Source organism: Pangasianodon hypophthalmus, chromosome 20 (genome assembly GCF_027358585.1).
Source record: "Pangasianodon hypophthalmus isolate fPanHyp1 chromosome 20, fPanHyp1.pri, whole genome shotgun sequence".
Classification (NCBI taxonomy): domain Eukaryota; kingdom Metazoa; phylum Chordata; class Actinopteri; order Siluriformes; family Pangasiidae; genus Pangasianodon; species Pangasianodon hypophthalmus.
In genome coordinates this window covers 19,970,038-19,996,942 of record NC_069729.1, presented here as the reverse complement: position 1 = coordinate 19,996,942, position 26,905 = coordinate 19,970,038, and the positions used below count along the sequence as shown (strand labels likewise).

Sequence of the window (26,905 nt, the reverse complement as noted above, 5' to 3'; positions counted from 1 at the left end):
CCTCTGAGGGAGGGAGCATAAAGTGAGGGAAGGATGGAGTGATGGGGAGGGGGGGGGGGGAGAGAGCGAGAGAGAGAGAGAGAGAGGGAGAGAGATCGAGGGAGGGATGCTGGTTGAGCCCCAGTGATAACATGTCATGATAGCCTCCCCTCGGCATGTAATATGTACAAAGCACTAAAATACTGCAATCGGAGTGAAGTCTTTCTCACATTACAGTAAAGCTCGGCTCATTAAGTCTGAGAACGAGAATCGAGTGCACTTTGCTGATGACTTTATTCAACTCTCGGCGAATGTGTAGCTCTAGGTTAATCTGTGTTGGCCTCATAAACCCGGCCAGGTGGAGCGACGATTGGCAGGAAGCGGCCTCAACTTGACGGGGGTGGAAACCTCGCTCTCGCCGGTGTCAGATTGAAATGGCATTGTGCCCAGGCTCATTCCCAGTCTGATTAACCGCTGTAATTAACGGATATTAGACGGATCAGGAGCTGGCGGTGCGGGGCCGGGCCAGGTGATCAGCGGTGATGCAGAACCGCCGCTTCACAGCCCAGCTGTCCACATCACTTAGTCCATCATAACACACACTGAAGCAGATAAATGCTACTGACTAAAATAGAAAGAGAACAATAGGGTATGTGGGTCAACGACTGCTAATCGTGCGAGTCCATTAACAAACCATTTCAGCAGACTAATGTGTATAAAAGCTCAGGCATGTACTGTATTGTTATTACTGAAGGTGTGAGTTCAAACACAATCCTAAGCACATAAATTCAGTTTTACAGAATAAAATGCATTTTAAAACCCTGCTCTGTGTGTGTCAAGGAATAATAACCATTTTGGAGAAATTAAAACACAGTAATGAACTCAAAAGGACCACTAAATGACACATCGTTGACATTTAGTCACATATTTGACAGCTAGCCTCCTGTGGAGGTTAGGCTATAAACATACAGAGTAATAATGCTTTATTTTGTGTTATAGCACAGTGCTGTTGAATTCTGGACTCTGATTGGTCAGAAAGTGTTGATTAATTCTCTATAACAGCAGCTCTGTCAGTAGTGCAGCTGCAAATCACAGGTTTATATTAATGCTCTTGTTCTTATAGGGTATCGTTTCTATAGCAACAGCTCATTCACAGGGACTTGTATGGTGAACAATCTACAACAGATTAAAAAATGTGTAAACACTGATATGGTGAGGTTTTCTGTGAGGACACCTTTTTTTAGCTTTTATGGAAGGAGTCTCCAGTGTCAGCACTTTGTAACAGTCAGAGGTAAAGCCATAACTTTTCGATTTTTCGGACATCTTCAGGACAGAGGATTTTATGCTTTTTGCGATTTCTCGGTAAAATGACTAGCTGTGGGTTGTTTTTTTTTTTGTCTTATTAACTTCGAGAGATAGAAAAAGAAACTGGTATAACGTAAGTGTGAACAGAAACTAACTTGTTCTGCAGATGTTCCAGAACATGTAACTATAAATGGATAAAAAGTATGTCATTCTTACTAAAAACTTGATTATAAAATTGTAGTTGTTGGCAAATTGCTGTGATAGGAATAAAACACTTGATTATTTTCCTATAACAGCACAACACCGTGTTTTACTTTGTCATATAAATGTGTTGTCCCTCATTAACAGACAAAAGAAAGGCAGAGTTTAAACAAGAACGTGTTTAATTTGTGTCCTACCGCATGAGGAATAAAATGATTAGAGATTTATTCGCTGTGCTTTGTATGACCTGATATATTTGCTCTGCGCAGACTCAAGTATATACTTTAGTGCCTCAGTGAAAACAAGCTGTAAAAGCTTTTTTAAATTAAGCTATTAAACTGGAACGTATTGTTAAAGGGCAAGTTTGTGCCGTTTTGCTAAAAGCCCATATTATGATTGTTACAGAAGATTAAATGTTCTGAGAAGAGCCGCTAGTCTGAGAGCCCTTTATAAATGAGTTTATTAATAATTATTCTCTAGGGTTGTTGTTTTGCTCTGTGTGTTTTCTCTGACAGATCATTTCCCCAGTTTGACTTGGCTAGAAAGATTGCCTTCTGATTATTCAAGAGCTGTATCATCATCGAGTCTAACAGCAAACACACAACAGCCTCTTAGGAAGACGGATTTTCACTTTCATTTGAGCTTTTTTTTTTTTAAGGAAATTAAGGAAATAAAGCATTATTTTATGGAACTATAGATTGAGCTTTATATTAGCAGAGGTGGCAACATTTACTGTTCGTGTGTAGAATTTACTCGATACTGAAGCTAGCTGAAAACGACACTTTTCTGCTTTTTCAGTTAAAGCAGCAGTCAGACCAAATACACAAACACAAAATAAAATTCACCGAGTGGAAAAGCCAAATCACTGAAGGGGAAAAATTGGCATTTGTTTCTGGTAGCTGTTACTTTCGCTTCATGTCAAATTTGACTCTTGAATTTGCGAAGCTAGGTTTTGTGAGCCAATAGAAAACGAGAAGGCGGGGCTGTGGTCTCTCGGGTGTCTCTGTCTGCCAACCAGAATGTCAATAATCTTTTATGTAAGAAATAAAACACTGTGTCATACTATTATAGGAAAATACTCAACATGGTGGTGGTGTGATGAAGCAGAGTTACTCCCCGAGTGTTTGACTCCTCTTATACCTCAGCAATTGGTCAATGATTACAATTTTATAAATTAATTACAGAATGTCATAATAGTCATAATACTCCTTCTATGAATGTTAAATAAACGTCTCCTTATAGCAAACGTCACCACATCAACAATTACACACGTTTCTGATCCGTTTATGTGGAGCTTCCCTCTACAACTCCCTGTGAAAGAGCTGTTGCTATAGAAACGATAATGTATTAGAAACTACAACTAATCTGCTCTTGCTATTGGTTCTTTTAGTCCACACGAGAAGCCTCCGAATCCACGACCATCCATTATCTCCAAAGAAGGCGCTACTCTACCCCTGCTCAGGCAGATACGGTTATGTAATCTAAAGTCAGGAACAAACCTCCGAAAGGTCAGCGTTTAAATAGAGAGGATGTTTCTCCATATCTGTCATGCGTTGTGATTTGTCCCTAACCAACTCTGTAGTTTTAATACACAAAAACCTGTCATTACTGTTTGTGTTACCAAGGCAATATGGAGACGTGACTGTGATTTCTCTGGACTGTGAGTTGACCCCTCTTCAGTAAACACCTACTGAGAAGACATTTTCCTCAGCACCGGTGTACTGTGTTAGTCTTAACGTTGGCTCATGTTTCCATTTCCGTTAGTATCAGAATAAAGGAATCAGAATGTCGCCTTACAGAAAAGTCATACAGATTTCACATGAGAATAATCGCATGAGGTTTGTAGACACTTGACATGTTACGTTTCACACATTTTCACATGCTGTGCATGTATTTTTATTTACACATGGCCTTTTTTCCCCCCATGTGATTCATTTATTTGGATATGTGATTTTTTTTTTTACATGCAGTTCATTTATTTATGTCATTTTTTTTTTTTTTTACATATGATTCATTTTTACACATGATTCATTTATGTACGTGTGATTTTTTTTTTTTACACACAATCCATTTTTAAATACAATTTTTTCCACATGATTCATTTTTTATGTGTTTTTTTTTACATGATTTTGTACACATATATTTACCCATGTGATTTTTTTGCATGCTTTGTTTATTTACACACATGATTGTTTACACATTTATTTACACATGTTTTATTCATACATAATTCAATGATTTGCACATAATTGTTTCAAATGATTCATTTATTTACATGTGATTTCACATAATTCATTTATCAATTATTTACTCATTTTCTTTATTACATTTTATTCACGTGTTTACTTGCGTTTACATGCAATTTCCAGGCACAACATGTTTAAATGCTGAGGCTTTCACATGTGCTCACACGTGCAAAACATATGATCACGTGTGAAATGCGTGTCAGTTTTCCGTTAGAATCAGAAAAATCAGCGCTGAGGTAAATGTTAAGATCTCCCGCCTCTGTAGGCCTGCTCATCCACTGTGTGTTCCCATTTCTCCATGTCCGGCTAATCTTCCTTATCTTAATAGCATCCCGACCCTATCAGCCACCAAGCAGGGAGCAATCGACCCAAAGTGTCTCTTTGTCAGCCGGCTCGATAGCAGTCTGTCTCCGGCAGCCATCCCCTCTCCTCAAATCGCTCGAAACCACCTGTACATCAATATTTTCTCATGTCGGTGTCATGGCAAACTTCTTTTCACGATTTCAACATTCACAAGGAGGCACTGACACTGTCGTTTGACTTACCTGACATGCCTTGCTCTTTAAAAAGTTACTGTGCCGGATTGAGCCACATTACATGGAAGACGTCATGCTGCAGTTTCTTGTCATTTTTGTATTTTTTTGTGTTACAGAACTGATGAGGGCTGCTATCAGTCACACTGCAGACCCTGCTGAGACCTTTCGAAATCTTGTTCCTCTCTCAAACCCCTTACATCCAAATCTTAGCCAAGAAATTGAATCAAAAGCCCTATTTGGATTGGATTAGTTTTACATAGGGAGGTAGGGTAATGAAGTTATCACTGGGATTTTAGTCCTGCCTGAATTTATCATATCAGTCATTTTTTATGGACTGTGAGTGTACACATCTGGAAGCATTACACTGTATTTTACCTTCTATAAAATGAACAGCTGAAATAACCCCTGACTGAATTGACATGCTGGTAAAGATTGTGTTATATCCTGTGCTTTTTCTTTGGTATAAAGACACTCCATGAAGGAATCGCTCATCTGCGAAGCAACAGGTATGGCCTAGAGATAAATGTTATGGTCATGTGACCTACTAACATTCAAGTGCAAGTTACATCGTCACACGCTCACAACAAACGTACTTGTTTTTTTTTTATCTATTAAAGAAAGGCACATCATATTTTAAATCCATTTATAGTTTGTTGAGAAGCAAATTATTTCCTGTTCTCACTTACGTTATAGCAGCTATAAATATAACCAGTCATTTCCTCACCAGCCTCTCTTTTTTTCCTCTCTTGAAGTTAATAAGACCAGCTTGTCATGTTACCGAGAAGCCACAAAGCGTAAACTCCTCTGACCTGAAGATGTCGGGAATCTTTACCTGACTGACTGTTACAAAGCACTAACAGTGGAGACTCCTTCCCTAAATGTTAAATAAACGTCTCCTTACAGAAAGCTTCACCATATCAACAATTACACGTTATTTAATCTGTTTATGTGGAACGTTCACTGTACGAGTCCCTGTGAATGAGCTGTTACTATAGAAACGATAACACATTAGGATGAGCTCATTGATATATACCTGTGCTACTGTCAGAGCTGCTGTTATAGATCATTAATCAACACTTTCTGACCAATCAGAATCCAGAAATCGACAGCGCTATGCTCTAATTTTACCTTTACTATATAAACAACATCATTACCCAGGGAAGCCCAATTCCAGTCAGTATTTTCACAGCACAGTTTTATGTTCTTCCTTCTCTAAACCCTGATTCAACTCACTAGTAAATTAACCAGGTTAACTAGTTAAAACTGTTGGAGCCCCTCATTCAGTTGGTCCTACTTGTTGCCAGATTGGTACTAATCCTCCATTTGGGTTTGTTTTAATCACTTTGGAATGAAAAGTGAAAGTACTGTAGTGATGGATTTAGTAGTGTCTTACATACAGTTTTGTTCCAGTCTGAGCTGTGTACAGGACAGTGTGCAGGTCTGAAACCCCAGAACTATTGATTAGTTAGGAAAACTCTGTCAGAAACATCTGGCAACCCTGCAGATTTACAAGAGTTACAAATATCGCCATCTGTTGGCTCAACATAGACAAGTTCAGGTTTCTACAGTGATCCTAAACCTCAAATCCATCCAGTCAGACATTATAAAGAAATATTCTATTCACCTGCTATTCTGCTAGCTGATATTCTCCAGTTTGATACTAAAATTTATTTAGAGAATAAAAACTATATAGCATGAATTTTTGGTATTATAGGACACTTACATTTTTTATTGTGTTTGGTCAGTGTCAGTATCATACTAGATGAAACAGTTCTAAAAATACTTACACTATGTAAAAGTCTGTCAGTTATTCAACTAAACCATTCCTGCTTTGTTTTGTGTGTGTGTATGTATGTATGTGTGTGTGTGTGTGTGTGTGTGTGTGTGTGTGTGTGTGTGTGTTTAAAAATGACATGTGTCCTTTGTTACATAGCTACATTTAGTAACAAGCTGAAAATGGATGTATAGTAAGTTTTTAGTCAATTTATTTGAAAATTTAGTTTTCTCTCTGCTTGGATGTTTGCCTCAATAAATTCTGACAAGTCCGACTTTCTTAATCGGATAAAGATTCAGTTATTGTGAATATTATGGCTTTAATGGCAAAATATTATATCCATAAGTGCAATTTTTGATCTTTCCTTAATCACTTCACTAATAAACACTTACAGACTGTTGTTAGTAAATAACACAAAAAGACAAAGAATTGTTCATGTTTAATATGAATGTCACATAATTGTTTTATTTTTCTTTTATAAATCTTTATGTAGTTACGCATGTTTTCATTTATTTCTTCCTTTTTTCTACTATTTGTAAATCCTTTTGTAAATAGCTATTTGTTGCATTTAATAGATAGATAGATAGATAGATAGTTGTTAGGATATGCTATATTACCTGAATTAATGTTGCATAATTTTTTACAAATTTTATTTCTTTATTTGAATCATTTTTTAGCTCCCCAGCTTAAGCTTGAATCATCAGCCTCTTTTATTTCTGAGCTATCAGTGTTGCCAAATGCCTCCTAATTACTCGTTGTGTTTTTCCACCGTGAATGCGACGTCTGATTATCTTCAGTAACACAGTGAAGTCTTCAGGCAGCAGGCAGTAAATTGTCTGAAGCACAACATGTTGTGGACAATAGACTAATTATGAGGATGGAAGATGAGGCTCAGTGAGTGCTGAGCAACAGAACACCAGCAGTGCAGTGTTTAGGCTTAATCACAGCACGCTTGTTTTTTCAGCGTCCACTGTGTAGGCCTAGTGAATAAGCAGTGACCATGCATGCACACGGAGATCCGCCTTTTGTGCATGCACAGTCATGTATATGATTACATTTAAGCAGTAAATGCACACTGATGTGATTATTGTCCACAAGGATGGAGCTGGGTCTGATGTCTGATGTTGATCTTTAAGCAGTGTAGTATTCTCACTCTCTCACCTTCAGTAACTGTTTTATCCTGGTCAGATTTACATACACAGATCTACACACACATTCACACCAATTTAACCTCTTAGGCATGTTTTTTAGGAGGTGGGAGGAAACTGGAGAACACAGAGGAAACCTGTCACAAACACAGAGAGAACATGCGAAACTCCACACAGACAGTAACCTAAACTCCAAGCCAGGACCCTGGAGCTGTGGAGCAGCAATGCTACCCTCTGTGCCAACATGCACAAGTCTAACTGCTTATTGCTTTGTAATCATTATGCCATAAATCCTAAGCTGTAGATTAATTAACAGAAAAGGAGAAAGGCACCTATTTTTTCATACTTTTATAGCTTTTAGCCTTTTTTTTCTTCACGCAGGTTAATATTGAGTAGAAAGACCATCCCAGGCCCTGCACAGTGTCACTACTCAAGACTGTTTTCATCACACTTCATGCCCTGCTCTACATTAACACAACCCAGATCAACGGTTTCAATTACATCAGTGTTAGAGAAACACTGAAGCCCCCAGAACGGATGTTTTTTCTTCTATAACCCAACAGTCATCTAGCTAAATGATTAACTTCGAGAAAAAATCCACCCTGAATGACTTGCATATTAAAGTGTGATTTCGACTGGCATCCATCCATAAGATTTACTTTAAAATGAAATTGCAGTAGTGCAAGAGTTAATGGCTGGTTTAGTTTAGGATTAAAAAAGTCAAAATTTCTTTGATCGAAATGTTGGTGTATTTTCACTTTAGCTTCACCTCAGAGCTGCTTAACGCTGGAATGTAAACTCCTACAGCAATTAAACTGATTCAGCAGACTGTTGTTTCACCATCTTGATGCCAGTAATCCTAAACTAAACCAGCCATTAACTCTTGCACCACTGCAATCCAGCCCCGTGAGAACGCTGTAGGAATTTGACTGATTTCCTTATAAGGCTAAAAGCTGTTAATGTCTGGCAACACCTGTCATGTACACTATATGGCCAAATGTTTGTGGACACCTGATCATAACTATGTGCTTGTTGAACATCTCATTCCAGATTTATTCCCCTCTGCTGTTATAATAAGCTCCACTCTTCTGCGAAGTCTTTCCACTAGATGTTGGAGCGTGGCTGTGGGGATTTGTGTTCATTCAGCTACAAGAGCATTAGTGAGATCAGGCGCTGATGTTGGGATGTCGAGGAGGTCTGGGGTTCAGTCGGTGTTCCAGTTCATCCCAAAGGTGTTCAGTGGGGTTGAGGTCAGGGCTCTGTGCAGGACACTCGAGTTCTTCCACTCCAACCTTCACACACCATGTCTTCATGGAGCTCGCTTTGTGCACAGGGGCATCGTCATGTTGGAACAGGTTTGAGCCTCTTAGTTCCAGTGAAGGGAAACTGTAATGCTACAGCACACAGAGACGTTCTATACAATTGTGTGCTTCAGACTTTGTGGCAACAGTTGGACGAAGAACCTCATATGAGTGTGATGGTCAGGGGAGCACCTACTTTTGGCCCTATAGTGTAGATTAACAAAAAAGGAGAAAAGTAGAATGAGCAGAGTGGGTTTTTTTTCTTCTTCATATGTTTATAACTTACATATATTAGCTTTTCTTTTTTTTACCCAAGGTTTATATCAAAGGCGCCAGTAGAGATCTTGTTAGAGAGATGATGAAGCCCCAGAAGGGATGAGCTTTCTTCTGTAAAGCAACATTCATCAAGCTAAATGTTTAACTTCAAGGAACGATATGCATATAAATCTTTATTAGCATGATCTTCTGTGGATTGATTTTTAATGAAAGTCTGAGTTTTAATTATTTCAGTTTAAACTTCTTTCATCCTCCATTAAACCAGACATTAACTCTTAGACCACTACTCCTTGAGGACGCTGTGGGAATCTGACGGATTTTCTTAAAAGGCTAAAAGCTGTTAATGGCTTAAATCAGCTGTAGTGTGTCTGTGTATTTGCATGTAGCCATGTTGTAGATTAAACTGAACAGAATTTAACTGGATATTTAGGCTATTATAGTCACAGGTGTGTAGATTTTAGGGTGAAGTTTGAAAGTAAACAGAAGTCTTTGTATAGCTTTACATTTTTCTGTTAATTCTTATATTTTATTGTCTTGTTACATTTCAGTTTTAACCTTTAAGAATTTTTTTTTGTTATTTGTAGTTAAAACAAAACAGTCACACATTATTTCCCTTCATACATTTTATTCAATCAAACATTGCAGTGCTTGCAAACGTTATATTTATATAAATAATTTATGCTACATCTGTCTCTTTAACAGAGAGGCCACAGGTGCATTGTGGGAAATCGCGTTAACCAATCAGAGACGTCGGCTAGGCGTTTTGGTCCCAAACTTAAAAAAAGCAAATGGATGCTGTTGTTCAATTTTTGATACGGAATCCAGTTTAACGATTTAAAAAAAAAATTGTTATTAAATCCGGACAAACTTTGTTGTATAACCCGAGGTTTGCTTTTATACTTTAAATTCAAATTGGGAACACTCGTCCGCGTCGTTGCAGCAGTTGCCATGGCAACCCGAGAGGCGACTTTAAATAGGCTAGCTCGGTAGTTAGCGGTCCAGTGTTAGCCAAACACAAGTCGTCAAGATGACGTCTTTTGAACACTTGGATGCTTTGCGAAGACAAAATAAGGAACTGTTGCAGAAACTGAAACATAAAAGCGAAAATCTACAGCGTTTAAATTTAGATTGTTCGAGAAAACAGCTAGAGTCCGTTTCTGGTGTTAGGAAAGAAATAAACACCAGCAGCGCACGCGACCGGACGCCTCTAACAGAGAGAAAGGAAAGTTTATTAAATGTCTCGGATGCTTTTATAAATCTGACTGTCAGCGGAAACCGTCCAAAAGTGGCCCGAAAAGCTTTGTGTAAACCGATAAACATCAAGAAAACCCCAAACCTGGCAGGTGAGAAACCGGAAACTGAGTTTATTTACATGGTTTACTTTGTCACTTCCGGTTTGTTATGTATTTGCATCTAGTGCTCCTTAAAGCAAAGTGAAGTTTCCGATTTGTATTTTTAATCCTGTGGTGAAAATCACAGCCCACATTACCTCAAAGCTCTTATATTAATTATTAAACTCTTATAGTTAATCTAAACTTCAAAAACAAGTAGCTTGTAAATAATATCTACCTGGAGCTCACGTGCTCTGTTGGTAGAAAGTTCAGAAAGAATTATAATAAAATAAAAACAAAAAAATCAATGGCCAAGATATTACTTTACACATTTAACCAATGAGCTTAATATTTATATGTTTATTTTTACAAATTACTGATAGCTTCACTGAGAGCCAGATCTCCTTTTCAAAAAAGACTTGTTACCAAAAAGATATAAAATTGTTATTGTAAAAAATGATAACAAAAAACAGACACGTCACAAGCACATGTGCATTCTGCAATAAAGAGCAAAAAAAAAAAACAAACGATCAAATAAAACATCTACAAAACATCACTAAGAAATAAAATCTTAGAAGGTATAGGTTTAGATGTTCGCGTGAAACTCGTAGTGGCCGGTCGAGGGGTGTTGAACGCCGTCTTCCGTTCATCCCCTTCGTGGATGCGGACCAGGTGACAGGCGTTCCTCAGGTCGAGCTTGGTGAAGATGGTGGCTCCCTGGAGTAGCTCGAAGGCAGAAGACATTAAAGGCAGTGGGTAGCGGTTCTTGACGGCGATAGCGTTGAGCCCTTGGTAGTCGATGCACGGGCGAAGAGACTTGTCCTTGTTCTCTACGAAGAAAAATCCCGCTCCGGCGGAGGAAGAAGTCGGGCGGATAATGTCTGCAGCGAGGGACTCCTGAATGTATGTGGGCATCGCCTCCCTCTCAGGTCCGATGAGGTGGTAAAGGCATCCACGTGGGGGCGGCGACGAAGCCTCGGCCTTGCTGAACACTTGTTTGTGGTCGTGGTAAACCAGCAGCACGGAGCTGAGGTCAGGGGATGGGTCTTTCACTGGGCTCCTGGCAGGGAAGGTTGGGCTGAGACAGCTCGTGTGGCAGGAAGTTCCCCGGTCCAGGATTCTGCCGCACGTCCAGTCCATGTGGGGATTGTTCCTGATCAACCATGTGAACGCAAAGATGATCGGCGCTTGTGGTGACGAAGAGAAAGGAAGGACAGCCACCCTTGGTGATGTTCAGCGATGGTCACCAGCAAGTCCTGCGTTGGGCTCGGTGCAGGATGTGGCCATCCAAGGCCCTTACCAGGAGATCTGAAGGAAGAGACTCAGTCTTGACGCCCAACTGCTCTGCTAGCTCCTCATCCATGAGCTCAGAGTCGGCGCCGGAATCAATGAACACGGCGAGGTAGTGGTCCTGGCTGCCCACCGTAATCCGAGCCTTTAACAGAGGTATCGAAGGGGCCGGAACGGGTCGGAACGGGTCGGCTCGCCACTGACTCCTCCTTCAATGACGAGCTTTCCCTTTCGATGGACGGACCTGTCCACTACGTGCTCTGAGCCACTGCAGTAGAGGCACAGGCCGGATGAGCGACGTCTCTCCCTCTCGGCGACGGATAGCTTGTGTCCACTGATCTTCATGGGTCCCGGTGCGTCCAGTGGGGATGCGGAGACGGGAGGCGTTTGAGTGGCGCTCCGAGTTCTGGATCGCCAAGTCGACTTCACCGGTCTGTCAGGACGACGCTCTCTGAGACGGCGATCGATACGGGAGGCCAGGTGGATCAGGCCATCGAAAAAAAGATCACATTTAGACATTTGCAATTTAAAAGCATTAAATGAGAACAGGATCCCGTTTCAGGGACTGTTGCGGGACTAACATGGGCAGGATTTAAAAGTATGTAATCCCAAGAGCTGTATTAACAGTACTGGTTTTAAAAGATATTAAAGATGAGAGAGTAAAAGGTGGTAAAATATACACTGCCCGGCCAAAAGAAAAGTCGCTGTTTAGATTTTAATAGGCAAATACATAAGAGTCTGTGAATGGATCATTATTAGAGTGATTATAATGTTTCTAGCATGTTATATGTTTGGCAACAGTTCTTTTTTTTTTAATCTTAAAAGATGAAGTGTGTAGATTTTTAGTTCTTTTATAACCATGTAGAAAGACACATCATGGCCATATTCCAGGATTCCACTGCCAAGATTCATCAGGGTTAAAACTGTGAAAGAATGGTTCAGAGAGCATAAAGAATCATTCTGACACATGAATTGGCGCCTCTGAGTCCTAAATGTTGTGATGTTATTTCCATCAAGAGGTGCATCAATTTTTTGGTCAAGATCTTGTACTGATAATGAAAGAGGTGAGCACTCTGTAAAGTCTCCTCCAGCACATTCCAAAGACTTTCACTGAGGTTAAGGTCACGACTCAGAGGCGCCAATTCATGTGTCAGAATGATTCTTTATGCTCTCTGAACCATTCTTTCACAATTTTAACCCTGATGAATCTTGGCAGTGTCGTCCTGGAATACGGCCATGATGCGTCTTTCTACATGGTTATTAAAGAACTAAAAAGCTACACACTTCATCTTTTAAGCCAAACATAGCATGCTAGAAACATTATAATCATTCTAATAATGACCCATTCATAGACTCTTATGTATTTGCCTATTAAAATCTAAACAGTGACCTTTTTTTTTTTTTTTTGGCAGTGTATAAAATTGTCTTATAAGTAAATAAAATACAACACAGTCCCATTCTAGTCGTTATACATTCACGAGGGCCAGACAGCGTTTTCTTGTAGAGCACAGTGGTAAGTTCTGAACAATTCATTGGTAGTAAAAATACTTATAAATGAATTTGTGCTGAATATTATTGTACCTGTGGATATTATTTTACAGTTCCCAGGCTGCAAAAAAAAACTTCTCACCCCATGTTTTTTCTTTTTTAAGCTCTAGAAAAAAGGAAATAGCTCTATATGAGTCTGTGAAGTCCAGTGTAATCGTTAGATGAAATCAAATCATGTGTTAAAGATGTGATGATTAATCTGAGTGTCTGAGTTTAGACATGTTTAGCTTGTCGTGGAAATTTACCTTTCACAAGGAAAGCTAGAAAAGATTCGATATTCATTTACATCTAAAATTTCCCTGCACTGAGTGACTACTATGTTAGACACACCTGTGCTTACCTGTAATCATTTACTTTTTTTCTGATGAAGTTGAAAACTGAAAATGGTGTGTTTTTAGTTGTAGGGGCACGTCAATGTTAACTGACTATCAAATGCAGGAACCGTTCAGATTTCTTTACCGATTCGATTCCACTGAAGTATTTCACACCATGGACGTTTGTGAGGTTGACTGAAGTTTTGCATAAGTGCAGCAGTCAGCTTGCTCACATTGAGGATGCTGGTTATCAACCGTAATCTGATTCTCAGAGCTCTGATGTGTGTTTTCGGTGTGTGTGTGTTATCAGAAATAACAGTAGGTGGGACACGTTGGTGATGTCAGCGTCCCTGCTGGGTTGAGAATTATCTAAAAGAAACAACACTGCTCCGGTCAGAAAGTATTCCCTAATTAAGTAAGGAATAAGACACTCCGTGTTGTGCTGTCATAGGAAAATAATCAACGATGGGGTGTGTGAAGAAGTGCAGTTACTGTTATGATTACTTTTTTTTTTTTTTAATTAACTCTGGCATTTTGCATTTTATCTGTTTGTAGTTCTATTTAAATGTGCAACATCCGGTAAACATGGTAGTTCCTGTTATCACTTTTCTGGACAGATAAAAGCAGTACAGGAAGTGAATACAGTGGTGAAAAAAAAAGTACACAGCATGCTTGAGGTATAGATGAATCCATTTCCTTAACAAAATCATGTAAACATAAACGGGGACTCTCCTGGATGTGATTCATATTTGCATGGAGTTGCCCAAGTGTGCTATGGATGTATACTCTAAACCCTCTAATAATGTTAGGGGGAATAACAGAGACAGTGGCATGTAAATCCTTACTTCAAGTCTGGACTTATGACAGCTTTGTTTATGAAGTGCTCTTTTTCTCAGAAGTGACGTCAGACTGTTTGACAGACGAAGAAGCAAAGCGTCCATCAGAAGACGCCACGTGTGAGGTCCTCCTCCAAGACCAAGGGAACAGTCGTCCACGTGTTCAGTTTAATCCTACAGGAACGATGCAGCCCAAGTCCGTTATCTCACAGGACAAGGGTCAAGTGAGTGGAAGTTTAATAAACATGCTCACGGAGATCTTCCTTCCTGCACAGTTCACTTCCAAACCTAATTTATACACTGCAAAAAAAAAAAAAAAAAAAAAAAAAAAAAAAAAAAAGATATCTAAGTGGAAATATCTTGAATGTGGGAAACATCTTGAAATATCTCATGTTTCTTATTATGAAATTATAATGAAACAAATATAAGATTATTCAGCCTGGTTTTTAGATGAATTTAACTCTTTCAAGCTTTACATTTTCATATTCTGTGGGCAGATATACAGTATTTGCTTCATTCTAGAAATAGAAAGAAACGCTTAAAATTAGAAAAATTATTAGAACAAGTCTGTTTCAGGTCTGACTATAGTAAAAATGTCTAGAAATAGGTTTAATAGTAATATATTTGCTTTATTATTTGAATCTTATAATAGGAAATACTTGATATATTTGACTATATTTAAGATATTTTCATTTTCTCTTTTTTACTTTTTCTTTTTTTTTTTTTTTTTTCAGGACAGAGTATTGTGTACTCGTAGTACATCACACTGCTATGAAATATATGAACCCACAGGAGCATGTTCCATGTCATTGTACGTCAAATCAAATTTGCTTTGCAAAAGTTAATCAGGAGTTTTTTTTCTTTTTTTTCCCCCCCTTTCCGTGGTTTGTAGACAAGAGGAAGAAACGCTAGTGTCCACGATATGAGCAATTTACTGGCCTAACTATAGGAAAAAAAAACCCGAACATGTAATCTGCTTGTCGCAGGTGGCCGGGCTAATCATTTAACTCTCCCTGCATAAGATTTTCCTATATTAAATAATAATCGCTTGACGTGGCAGTTCCATGCAGTCAGGAAAAAGTCATAAAACCTTGCCTACATGTTTATCCTCATTATGAAATCCACAGTAAATGAATATAAGAACTAACCCTACACCTCCCACCAACGTGCCACAGTAAACCAATGCTGCATGCCCCGCATTTGCATATTGGATCCTGATCGGAGTTTACATTTTATGATGCAATATCACTCAACTGCCACGTGTTCAACGTGTTCATTCATCAATAAGGTTCTCACATGTTATTGCACATAACACATTAGTGGCAAGACTAAACGAATGTCACCGATTAATAATTATAAAGATCGCTTTTTTATTTTACACTGATGATTCCATTAATGAGAAAAGTTGCAGCTATACAGTAGGTGATTTTGATTCTCGCGTGTGTTGTTACAGAGAGGTGCGGGCCGAGTCAGGTTTCCGCCTGCAGACGATGAGCTGGAGACTGTATCTGATTCGGAGAGACGACGTGTGCAGCCTTTACTGGGATATGACTGGATAGCTGGTAAGCTTGGAGGGAAAATCTTAATGGTTTTTTTTTTTTTTTTTCATCCAAAATTAACCCAGACTAATGATGCCTCATACCATAACTTTTTTTTTTATTGTGAATGTGGAAATCAGTAAGAAAAATACCCAAAATACCCAACATACATCCACCGCATCTGTAGCTTATTTGCGATTACGACATACAACATATGAACTAATAATATAATATAATATAACCTGGCTATACTACTGTATAAAGAGAATTCAAAAACTACAACCTGTTACCACACTAAAGTTGATTATTTTCTTATAATAGCACATAGCACATCCCGCTGTGTTTTATTCATTCACAGATATTTTTCCAAATATTATTATTCTGTACTTCTTTAAAGAACGTCCTCACTTGCGTTATAGCAGCTGTAAACAGTCGTACACTCACCACCCTCCCTTTTTCTCTCCCTGGAAGTTAATAGGAGAAAAAACAAACCACAGCTTGACATTTTACTGAGATAACACAAAGAGTAAACTCCTCTGTCCTAAAGACGTAAAGAAATAACTATAAACAGATTTGGCATTTCCTGTATAAAAACCGTTGAGTGAAGAATCTGTTCTACATGAACATGTTTTGCATAAACTGCCCTTAGGCTTTCACTGTAAGTGACTTTGGAGTAAACTTTACTGGGAAATGTGTCTAAATTCATGTTCAAGGTAATTAAGACATGCACTTCAGATGAAGTTGATGTAAAAACGGCGTGTTCATTTGAACAACCCTGCTCTTGATGTGTTTGTGTTTAGGCCTGCTTGATGCTGAGAGCTCTCTGACCGAGCGCTCTGAGCACTTCTTCAGCGAGCTTCGCACATTTCGCCAAGTCAATAAGGAGGAGTGTGTCCACAGCGTTTCCTCAGGGTCAGAAGGGAAACCACATGCTGCAACATTTTTCTGTTTTTAGATTTATTATATGGAAGTATTTACAGCCTGTTTTGTGTGACTTGTTGTCTGTGTGGGAGTGCGTGCGTGCTTGCGTGCGTGCTTGCGCGCGCGTGTGTGTGTGCATGTGTGCGTGCGTGTGTTGTCATTATCTTGCTGCGTGATTGAGTTGTATTTCACTTTCAGTTTACGGGCAGATAATTTCACATTGCCCAGAGAAATCCCTTCATCAGCCAACATGTGTCTATCAGTCATACGGGGAACTAGAGCTTGTGACTGAATTTTGTGGAAAACTATGTTTAGCATATTAGAAAGTATTTTTATATATACATTATGTAGTCAAAACTATGTGGACACCTAGCCTTCACACCCTTATGTGATTCTTTCCCAAACTGTTAGCACAAATTTTAAACCACACGTTTTCTAGAATATCTTTGCATGCTGTAACATTAAAAATCCCCCCTTACTGGAACAGCATGACAATGCCCCTGTGCACAAAGCGAGCTCCATGAAGACATGGTGTGTGAAGGTTGGAGTGGAAGAACTCGAGTGTCCTGCACAGAGCCCTGACCTCAACCCCACTGAACACCTTTGGGATGAACTGGAACACCGACTGAACCCCAGACCTCCTCGACATCCCAACATCAGCGCCTGACCTCACTAATGCTCTTGTAGCTGAATGAACACAAATCCCCACAGCCACACTCCAACATCTAGTGGAAAGACTTCGCACAAGAGTGGAGCTCATTATAACAGCAAACACAGGGGGAGTAACTCTGGAATGAGATGTTCAGCAAGCACATATGAGTGTGATAATCAGGTGTTCACATACTTTTGGCTGTATAATGTAGCGTAAACTGGCTTTGACTCAGCCATTATGATGTCAGATACTTTTTCTGAAAGACAGATTTAAAATCAGTGGAGAGGCCACGACACGTCAAAATAAAAATCTTCGATTGCCAACATTTACGGTTTTGTCGTAGTATTTACGATTTCCTACAGCAGTAAAGGAGACACATGAAAATTACGCTTCTTTAGCTAGAGAGGTGGTCAGGCCCAACGCAAATTAAATTCATCTGGCAGAAAAAGCCGATTCACTGAAGGGGAAATGACGCGTGGCCTGAAAGATGAACATTTGCTTCTGGTAAATGGAGGAGCTGCTATTCATTGAGCAGCTCTCACAGGCAGACTTTTTTGCCTCGGTTTTCTTCTTTCCATCAGAATACTTGAGGATTTTTTATGGTAAAATTCTGTTGTTTTTTTTGTTTTGTTTTTCTGCCTGCCAGGATTTCTGTGTCAATAATTCATGTGAAATTACTATAAAAGATTATGGCTGTTATTTAAGGCCCAGATTGACAAACTCGCTTGCTAATTAACCCAATATCTCTGGACTGAAATAAAAGAATTGAGTAGCAGCGATGCCCTAAAGACACACACACACACACAATGGGGCTAAAGAATTATTTTTATTTTCAAGACAGGAGTGGGGGAAAAAGTCCACAGGGTGAATTCCTAGAGTCATTTGAATCTTTGTTTTGTGCTTGACTGTGACAGGCTTCCTGTTGCAGCTGACCTCTGTGCATCTTCTGATGAAGACGATGTGACTAACCACGAGAGTACTCCAGACACTCACCAATGTGGGACTCTTTGGTGTTTGTTCATGAACCGATTTCAACAATATGTTCTCTTAGACCTGACAATGATCTGGTCATTTTAACGCTTTTTTTTAAATTTTTTTTTTTTAGGCACATTCTGCTACCGAATCAACAGTCGGCTTTTTGCAACACCTCTGGATCCTCAAGCTGCGTGTCCCGTTTGCAAGAAGCCCAAAGAGAAACATCCACATGCGCAGAACGAGCCTGCGTTTATTAGGTTGCAACTGAGATTACAGAGAAGTTGTGTTTCTTTTGTGAAAATGTACACGGTTAACTTTAACCTCGTGTATGTGACAGGGTCAGCATTCCTCGCTCGACACTTCTGCCAGCGTATCGATACAAAGCGCACCGCCGCGGCAGCTTCGATCCTTCAGACAGTCTCGGTCTGCCCTCTGTGAGTTCTCACTTGGAGTTTTGGTTTTTTATATAACTGTAAGAGATCAAGGTTTAATCAGTGGAGAAAAAGCTGTAGTTAGTGGTAAGGTGTGGTTGAACTACTGAGGAACGTACTTGTTTTAAGAGCGCTGTTTTGGTTCCTCATGCAGCACTGTCTGTCCGGATGGTCAAACATCTCGATGGGAGCAGGCTCCGAGATGAGCAGCCTAGATCTGAGAAGCTCCATGGAGATCCGGCCAAATACAGGAACAGTGCCTTCAGCCCAGCCTGAGAACCAGCTGGTGAGAACATAAAGATCCACGCTTTCATCCATCCATCCATCCACTCATCCGTCCATCCGTCCACCATCCACTCATCCATCCATCCGTCCACCATTCACTCATCTGTCCATCCATCTGTCCACCATCCACTTATCCGTCCATCCATCCACCATCCACTCATCCATCCATCCATCTGTCCACCATCCACTTATCCGTCCGTCCATCCATCCATCCATCCACCATCCACTTGTCCATTCGTCCACCATCCATCCATCCATCCGTCCATCATCCACTCATCCGTCCATCTGTCCACCATCCACTCATCCATCCATCCGCCATCCACTCATCCATCCATCTGTCCGTCCACCATCCACTCAACCATCCATCCATCCATCATCCTGTCATCTATCCATCTGTCCACCATCCACACATTCCACTCATCGATATATCCATCCATCAATTCAACATTCTCTTACTTATCATCCATGCATATGTGCATCCATCAATCAGCCCCTTCATCATTACTCATACACACACTGTGTACATCCAGTTATACATCTGTTCATAAATAGTTGAGGAACCGTTTGTGAATCTTTTGGAATTAGCTTGAATTCTGAATAAAAAGCTTGTAATCTAAGTCATAATAATAAGTTAAAGGTCATAAAACAACAAACACATTCTACATGTCCATGTCTTGACTGACCTGGTAATTTCATAATGATGGTTAAACTGACAGAAGCTTCTTTATAAACAACTTTAACTGAGCAGGAAATGAACAACAGATGCAGATGAGTCTGTCCATATAATCAGTATGAAACTGTTTGTGCAAATTTGTAATCAGGAATCTGAATGCAAGAACCATGAAAAAAAAATTATATTTATTTTATTATGTTATATTATTACAGGGTAGCTGTTCACAGACCAGTTCTTTTTACCCTTTTCTGTGAATCGTTAATGTGTAATTAGGTCACCGTGTCTGCACCCAACCAGCTGCCATCATCACCACGCAAGCAGAAAATTCCACTTCTGATACCATGCTGGATTGTGGAATTTCTGGAGTTTCCTGTATCCTCTTCCTCCTGAACGTATAAATAATCATTCAGTTGTTGGCGGCCTACCTGCCTACTGATGGGTAATTCCAGTGTTAGGGATGTAACATTTTATCTCTTATTGGCTGAGTATGCAAAGCTGATCATGTGACTGATCAGGAAGACAGGAGCCCAATACTGGAGAGATAAATGATCAATGAAAGATCATCATACAGATATGACTGTATTTAACAGTTTATCAGGATCATGTGTGACATCATATACAGTGAGTGGAAAATATGTATTCACTCCAAATTTACAGCTATAACGTCTTGACTTTAAATATAAATTTGATAATAAAAGTATGCATTCATAAGCATAAACAACATAAAGATATGTTTTAAAAATGAAATTGATAGGAAAGAGTATTCAGACACCACAAATGACCAACATTAGTACTTTGTTGCAAAGCTGTTGTTGGTAATTATAGCTTCAAGGAATCTGTTGTAAGAAGTAATTAGCTTTTTGCAGCAGCGTGGTTAAATTTTGGCCCGTTCCTCTTGGCAAATCATCTTCAGTTCCGCAAGGTTACGAGGGTCCCACTGATGGACTTGCAGTTTCAAAATCCTCCATACACTTTCAGTAGGATTCAGGTCAGGTCATGGCTAGGCCATGCAAGGCCTTCTTGAGTTATTGTGGCTGTATATTTGGGGTGGTTGTCTTGTTGAAACGTTCATCTTCTCCCCAGATTTAGTTTCATGGCTGACGAGGTTAAATCCTTCTCTAATATGTCCTGGGACACTGTTTCATTCATGTTTCCTTTGATGACATGTAATGCCCCAGTACCCCCCGCAGAGCCTCAGCCTCATATCATGATGCTCCCTGCTTTGTACTTCACTGTGTGTATGGTGTTCTTGGGATCATACGCACAACTATCCTAGAGAATATTGTTCCAAAAGAGTTCTGATTTGTCTAAGCGCATCTCTGCTCTTCTTTTCTAGCTGAGGAGTTGTAGTGTGAAGTGTGAGGTGTAGGAACGGAGATGATTGTGGTTCAGTGATTCAGTGCTTATTGTTCTCTTTGTAACTGTTGTCCTGCTGCTTTCAGGTTATCCTGCAACTGTTTTCAGTGACTGCTGCTTCTCTCTTACCTTCCTTATCTGAGAGCATGTTTTGATTAGTTAAACTGATATGCTTGCATATTTCCACTTTCCACATGCATATTGTCAAACCACTTGTACTGACAAGGATGTTTGTGGTCTTTGCTACAACTTTATAGCTTTTTCCATTCAAGTGTTATTAATGATGATGTTCCTGAGAACATCCTTCACCTTCACCATGACTGCTAGACTGCTAGTTCATTCTTCCTAACCGATGGCAACATCTTATATAATATAATCGCACCAGCTTCAATTTGAGAGCACCTAGATATAAATATTTAAAAAACTGACTATATTAAGTATATAGTCACACTTAGTATAAGGTCACACTGCTGCATCATGTGCTTAACTATATGGAAGTAACAGTAAAACTAAAAATGAACAAAGTTAAATGTATTTTTTTTTCTGTGCTGACTGTGCTGCTGATAGGGTAAAGTTGACATTTACTGACACAGTTTCCATGGTAAGGTTAACATTTGCATGGAACTCTTTCCACCAAGGTTGTGTCAAGTCCTATCCTTATGACGGTCTGATGGCGATCATTCAGTCAGGGTGGGACACGCAACGTTAACTGGTTTCAACACTATTTCACTGGAAAGCCAACGTCTGAGAGCCCTGCCTGGTTACATTGCCCATGTATAGAAGAATAAGGCAGTAAATCATACCACATCCTGACTTTGAAGAAATGTGATTCACTGGAAGAAAATGACGTACTGAAGTAAGGAATAAGGTACTTCAAGTCATATTGTTTTAGTAAAATAATGAGTGTCAGGGTGGTGTGATGAAGCGGAGTCACTGTTACCACCAATGACGGATTGCATTCCTAAAACAGCACGTCCCCAAGCCTTTTCCTTCTCTTATACCACAGCAATTTCCAAACTATTACAACTTTTTATTTATTAAAGCATGATGCTGTACTTTTTATCCATTTATAGTTACATTTACGTGTTGTAAAACATCCACGAAACAAGCGGTTCCTGTTATCACTTGCACCATAGCAGCTGTAAACAGTCGTTCCCTCACCAGTTTCTTTTGTAGTTAATAAGACAAAAAAAAAATAAAAAATACAGCATGCATAAACCCGTCTGTCCTAAAAATGTCGGAAAACCTTTTGTTTTTAAACAATAATTCGTGCATAGTGCATTGTGCTTTCTGATTTTGCATGGTTGTTTCACTTGTGAAGCAATACATCAAAATGTGTTCATTTTAAAATAATGAATCATTTAAAAATATACAGTATTAGGCAAGATAAATCAGCTGGCATTGCATGGAAAAAATATTGTGTACATGTTTTTAGTGCTTATTAGAGAAATACCTACTGCAAGTTGTTAACTATGTTTTTTATTTTCATCTCGTTACGTGTGCAAATCTGTAGGCTGTTTCTAGTGCAGCACTATGACATTTAAATGCTGGGATTTTCTGAAGTGTAGGAATGGTAGACAAAACCGTCTGATCTTTTTTTATTTTCGTGTTTGAAAATGTTTGTCTGTGACCTTTTTTTGAGTGCTCTTCAGATTGTTATCTTTCTTCTACTGTTTTGGAGATTGGTGCTGTATTTTATTTTTGTTGTGTTATACCTCATTTATAGGATCTCTCCGGGTCCAGGGCATCAGGATGCCAGCGCTCTGATCAGCTTTTGGACGTTTCTCGCCTGGCACGGTATCAGTTCCAGCACCTCGCCAGGACTAAACCGAATAAGAGCTCCTACCCACTTTACTGATTCTGTCACCGAATGCTGCTTTCTGCACACACTCTCCCTTAGAATAATGAATGATAGACATCACTGTCTTTCGTCTCTATGTAATCGGACTGTAATCGGAGGAATTCTGATCACACTAACTTCAGACAGCCTGATAGACGCGGGCGATGTTCTTACGATAACCTACATCCTAATCATCCTTTTCTGAGCATGTTATACATACTGTCTGGATTTTAGGATACAGACTGACTGTATGCTGCATAAATCATAGCAAGGCTATATAAAAAATTGCTAAATGTAAAACAATGGTTGAAAGGAAGTGTTTTATTCCTCTTATACCACAGCAAAACATTACATTTTTAAATTTATTAAAGAAAACACTAACCATTTTTTAAATCATACTTTTTATCTGTTTATAGTTACATTTAATGTTGCGGTATGTCTGTGAAACAAGTTAGTTCCTATTACTGCGTATGTACTAGTATTTATAAACATTCGTTCTCTCTCTTCGAGCAAACTCCTCTGTCCTGAAGAGTTCGAAATCTTTGGACTGGAGACTCCTTCCGTAAATGTTTTCTTTGTTAAATAACGACACTTTTTTTTTATACATTTATGATTACGCATAGATTATGACGAGCATCCGCCGTACAAGTTCCTGTGTAAGTTATTACTGTGGAAATGATGAAGTATTGGAATGAGTGCATGAATGCTGAAGTTAAAGCTGCACTACCATCAGAGTTGCTGTTGTAAGGAACTAATCAACACCTTCTGACTAAACAGAGTCCAGAATTCAACAGTGCTGTGGTATCAATTTTTTTTTTTTTTTTTTTTTTTTTTTTTAAACCACATCACCCACGCCTACAACTTATCATCCCTTTCTGATCACATACAGATCATTGTTCTTACTTCACACACTGACGTCCATGGCTTTTTTTTTTTTATGAAAAGATATAATCAAACGCTTTTGATCTTTTGGAAAAAGTTGACGTAGCCCTTTATCATGTTTCCGCTGTGGTTATAACAGAGGGGATAAAAACCTGCCTGATAAAAAGTCAGAGCAGAGGGTTAGCTGTGAAGCATACTGTAGTTTTTATCATATTGTTAAGTCAAATGTTGAGAAAATAATAAAAGCCTCTTGCTATGGGTTAATGATGGGGGCATTCCCCTCAGATGTTACAGTTTTTATTTTAAACTCAGTGCCATTTGGTCATTCATAAGCAAACCATGTTCTGGTATGACTGGATGAGATACAGTAGTGTTGTCCTGGGGATTTTAAACACTGCATTCATAGGTGACTTTTTAATAGCTTGTTGGTCACCTTGTAGCTATACAGTCATTCTCATTAGTGGGCGTTTCTGATCGCAGCACTGATGTCAGCTGGATATTTTTGGTTTTTGGAACCCAGCAAGGTTGCTGTGCCTGATGCATGATAAAAATGAATAAACAGTATATGTGAATAATATAACCAGAATCATATTGCTTCACAAGTTTCTCCTCTGTTGCTCCTCTGCCAGAAGATTAGAAGGTCCTGGAAATACTTCTGTCTTTCAGTTCAGAACAATTTTTCTTTTGGTTTTGCAGTGACTTTTGGATTATTGTACTGGCTTGTTGCAGTCTTGTTGCATGATGTATTCATTCCTTTATATTTATCAGTTTGGAATTCTTCTTCTTCTTTTTTTGGGGGGGTTAAATTGGGGCATGTTTGTTTTGTTTTTTTTTCATTCAAAAACCATAGGAGATGCAAAGTTTGCATTCAGCTGTAAGTATAAGGTAGGTGTATCAATAAAATTTGCAAAACTGTTCAGCACTATGTACTCTCAGGGGGGGAAAAGTACTAAATCGTACCTTTCCTTGTCACTGGAGTGGTGATTCTTTTTTTTGTACCGTTAGTCTGTATCTTTAATGTTGTAATGTGAATGTAGCGCACCTTCAAGGCAGTGGTTCTCAAAATAGGGTCTGTAAAGCATAGCTAGGGGGCCATGATTTTTTTTTTTTTTAATTTAAATTACAACTCATTATTATTAAAGTTATTTGTTATTGAGTTTCATAGTTATTAGCCTGTTTTTCAGGTCACTTGAATTAGGGTTTAATCCAAACCATAACAACTGAAAAACAATTTGGGCTATAAATAATGTCGGCTTGGACCTAATTTGTTTTGTCAGTGGAGGAATGTGCAGGAATATGATGCTCCAATAAATATTCAGAATATTACTGTACACACTGGAATAATGAGATCTGGTATGTAAAAAGGCTTTGTTTGTTTGTTTTTTGTTTGTTTTTTTTATAGTGTAAAGCTGCCAAAAGTTTGATGACAATTGATTTAAGGTACATAATTGGACCACTCTTGTGCATTTTAATTAGCTTCTAGAGTGATACTCAGAGCAAAGGTAAACTACACGCACATTATTTCCAGGTAAAGAAACACGCTGAAGGTGCTAAAGGTGTTCGCTAGAGGGTACCACAGCAGTTTCAAATAAAGGTCAAGGTATTTCCTGAGAGTCTGTGAGTCAAATGGGATAGTGACAGTGTAAAGTGACTTGTTGATTGCTGTGGATTTATATGAAATGTCCTTTTTAACTCAGTGCTGAGGGTAAAAGTGATGAGGTGACTAACCATAACAGGTTGAGGTATTAAATCTCAAGATGAAGCATATCCCTTGTTTTCTGAGTGTGTGTGTGTGTGTGTATGTTGATATGGGTAATGGCAGCTTAAATGGAATAATATTTAATGTAGCATTGTGTTGTATGGCCTGTAGTTTTACCTCAGTGCTTGGGTAGAAGTGCTGAGGTAACAAATCTTGAAATGAGAGATTTCTGAGTGTGTGTGTGAGAGCATGTGAGAATGTATGAAAGTGTGTGAGGGTGTATGAGAGGGTCTGAGAGGGTGTGAGGGTGTATGAGGGTGTGTGAGAGTGTATGAGCGGGTCTGTGATTCTGTATGAAAGTGTGTGAGAGGGTCTGAGAGGGTGTGAGAGTGTATCAGGGTGTATGAGAGGGTGTGAGAGTGTATGAAAGTGTGTGAGGGTGTATGAGAGGGTCTGAGAGGGTGTGAGGGTGTATGAGAGGGTCTGAGAGGGTGTGAGAGTGTATGAAAGTGTGTGAGGGTGTATGAGGGTGTGTGAGAGTGTATGAAAGTGTGTGAGGGTGTATGAGGGTGTGTGAGAGAGTGTGAGCGGGTGTGTGAGAGTGTATGAAAGTGTGTGAGAGTGTATGAGAGGGTGTGAGAGTGTATGAGAGGGTCTGAGAGGGTGTGAGGGTGTATGAGAGGGTGTGAGAGGGTGTGAGAGTGTATGAGAGGGTCTGAAAGTGTATGAGTGGGTCTGTGAGAGTGTATGAGGGTGTGTGAGAGTGTGTGAGCGGGTCTGTGAGACTGTATGAGGGTGTGTGAGAGTGTGTGAGCGGGTCTGAGAGCCTGTGAGACTGTATGAGGGTGTGTGAGAGGGTCTGTGAGACTGTGTGAGGGTGTGTGAGAGTGTGTGAGCGGGTCTGAGAGCCTGTGAGACTGTATGAGGGTGTGTGAGGGTGTGTGAGAGTGTGTGAGCGGGTCTGAGAGCCTGTGAGACTGTATGAGGGTGTGTGAGAGTGTGTGAGCGGGTCTGAGAGCCTGTGAGACTGTATGAGGGTGTGTGAGAGTGTGTGAGCGGGTCTGAGAGCCTGTGAGACTGTATGAGGGTGTGTAAGAGTGTGTGAGAGTGTGTGAGCGGGTCTGAGAGACTGTATGAGGGTGTGTGAGAGTGTGTGAGCGGGTCTGAGAGCCTGTGAGACTGTATGAGGGTGTGTGAGAGTGTGTGAGCAGGTCTGAGAGCCTGTGAGACTGTATGAGGGTGTGTGAGAGTGTGTGAGACTGTATGAGGGTGTGTGAGAGTGTGTGAGCGGGTCTGAGAGCCTGTGAGACTGTATGAGGGTGTGTGAGAGTGTGAGCGGGTCTGTGAGACTGTATGAGGGTGTGTGAGGGTGTGTGAGCGGGTCTGAGAGCCTGTGAGACTGTATGAGGGTGTGTGAGAGTGTGTGAGCGGGTCTGAGAGCCTGTGAGACTGTGTGAGGGTGTGTGAGGGTGTGTGAGAGTGTGTGAGCGGGTCTGAGAGACTGTGAGACTGTATGAGGGTGTGTGAGAGTGTGTGAGACTGTATGAGGGTGTGTGAGGGTGTGTGAG

General features: G+C 39.7%; 1 protein-coding gene across 5 annotated transcripts in view; it reads left to right on the top strand.

Annotated features, from left to right (window-relative positions):
• The first annotated feature begins 9,489 nt into the window (after positions 1 to 9,489).
• The window catches only part of LOC113537836 (tumor necrosis factor receptor superfamily member 8), a 32,641-nt gene continuing 15,225 nt past the window's right edge, over positions 9,490 to 26,905 (top strand). Inside the window, exons 1-8 of one of the 5 annotated variants that reach the window (XR_008300581.1) lie at positions 9,490 to 10,109; positions 14,131 to 14,309; positions 15,539 to 15,647; positions 16,424 to 16,535; positions 18,111 to 18,193; positions 18,302 to 18,428; positions 18,509 to 18,605; positions 18,757 to 18,888. Coding sequence is in view for 4 of the 5 variants with exons in the window: in XM_034314108.2 (XP_034169999.2) it covers positions 9,794 to 10,109; positions 14,131 to 14,309; positions 15,539 to 15,647; positions 16,424 to 16,535; positions 18,111 to 18,193; positions 18,302 to 18,428; positions 18,509 to 18,605; positions 18,757 to 18,888 (1,155 nt within the window). In the remaining variant the exon portion in view is untranslated. The other 4 variants (XM_034314110.2, XM_034314108.2, XM_034314109.2 and 1 more) reach the window with 4 other exon arrangements.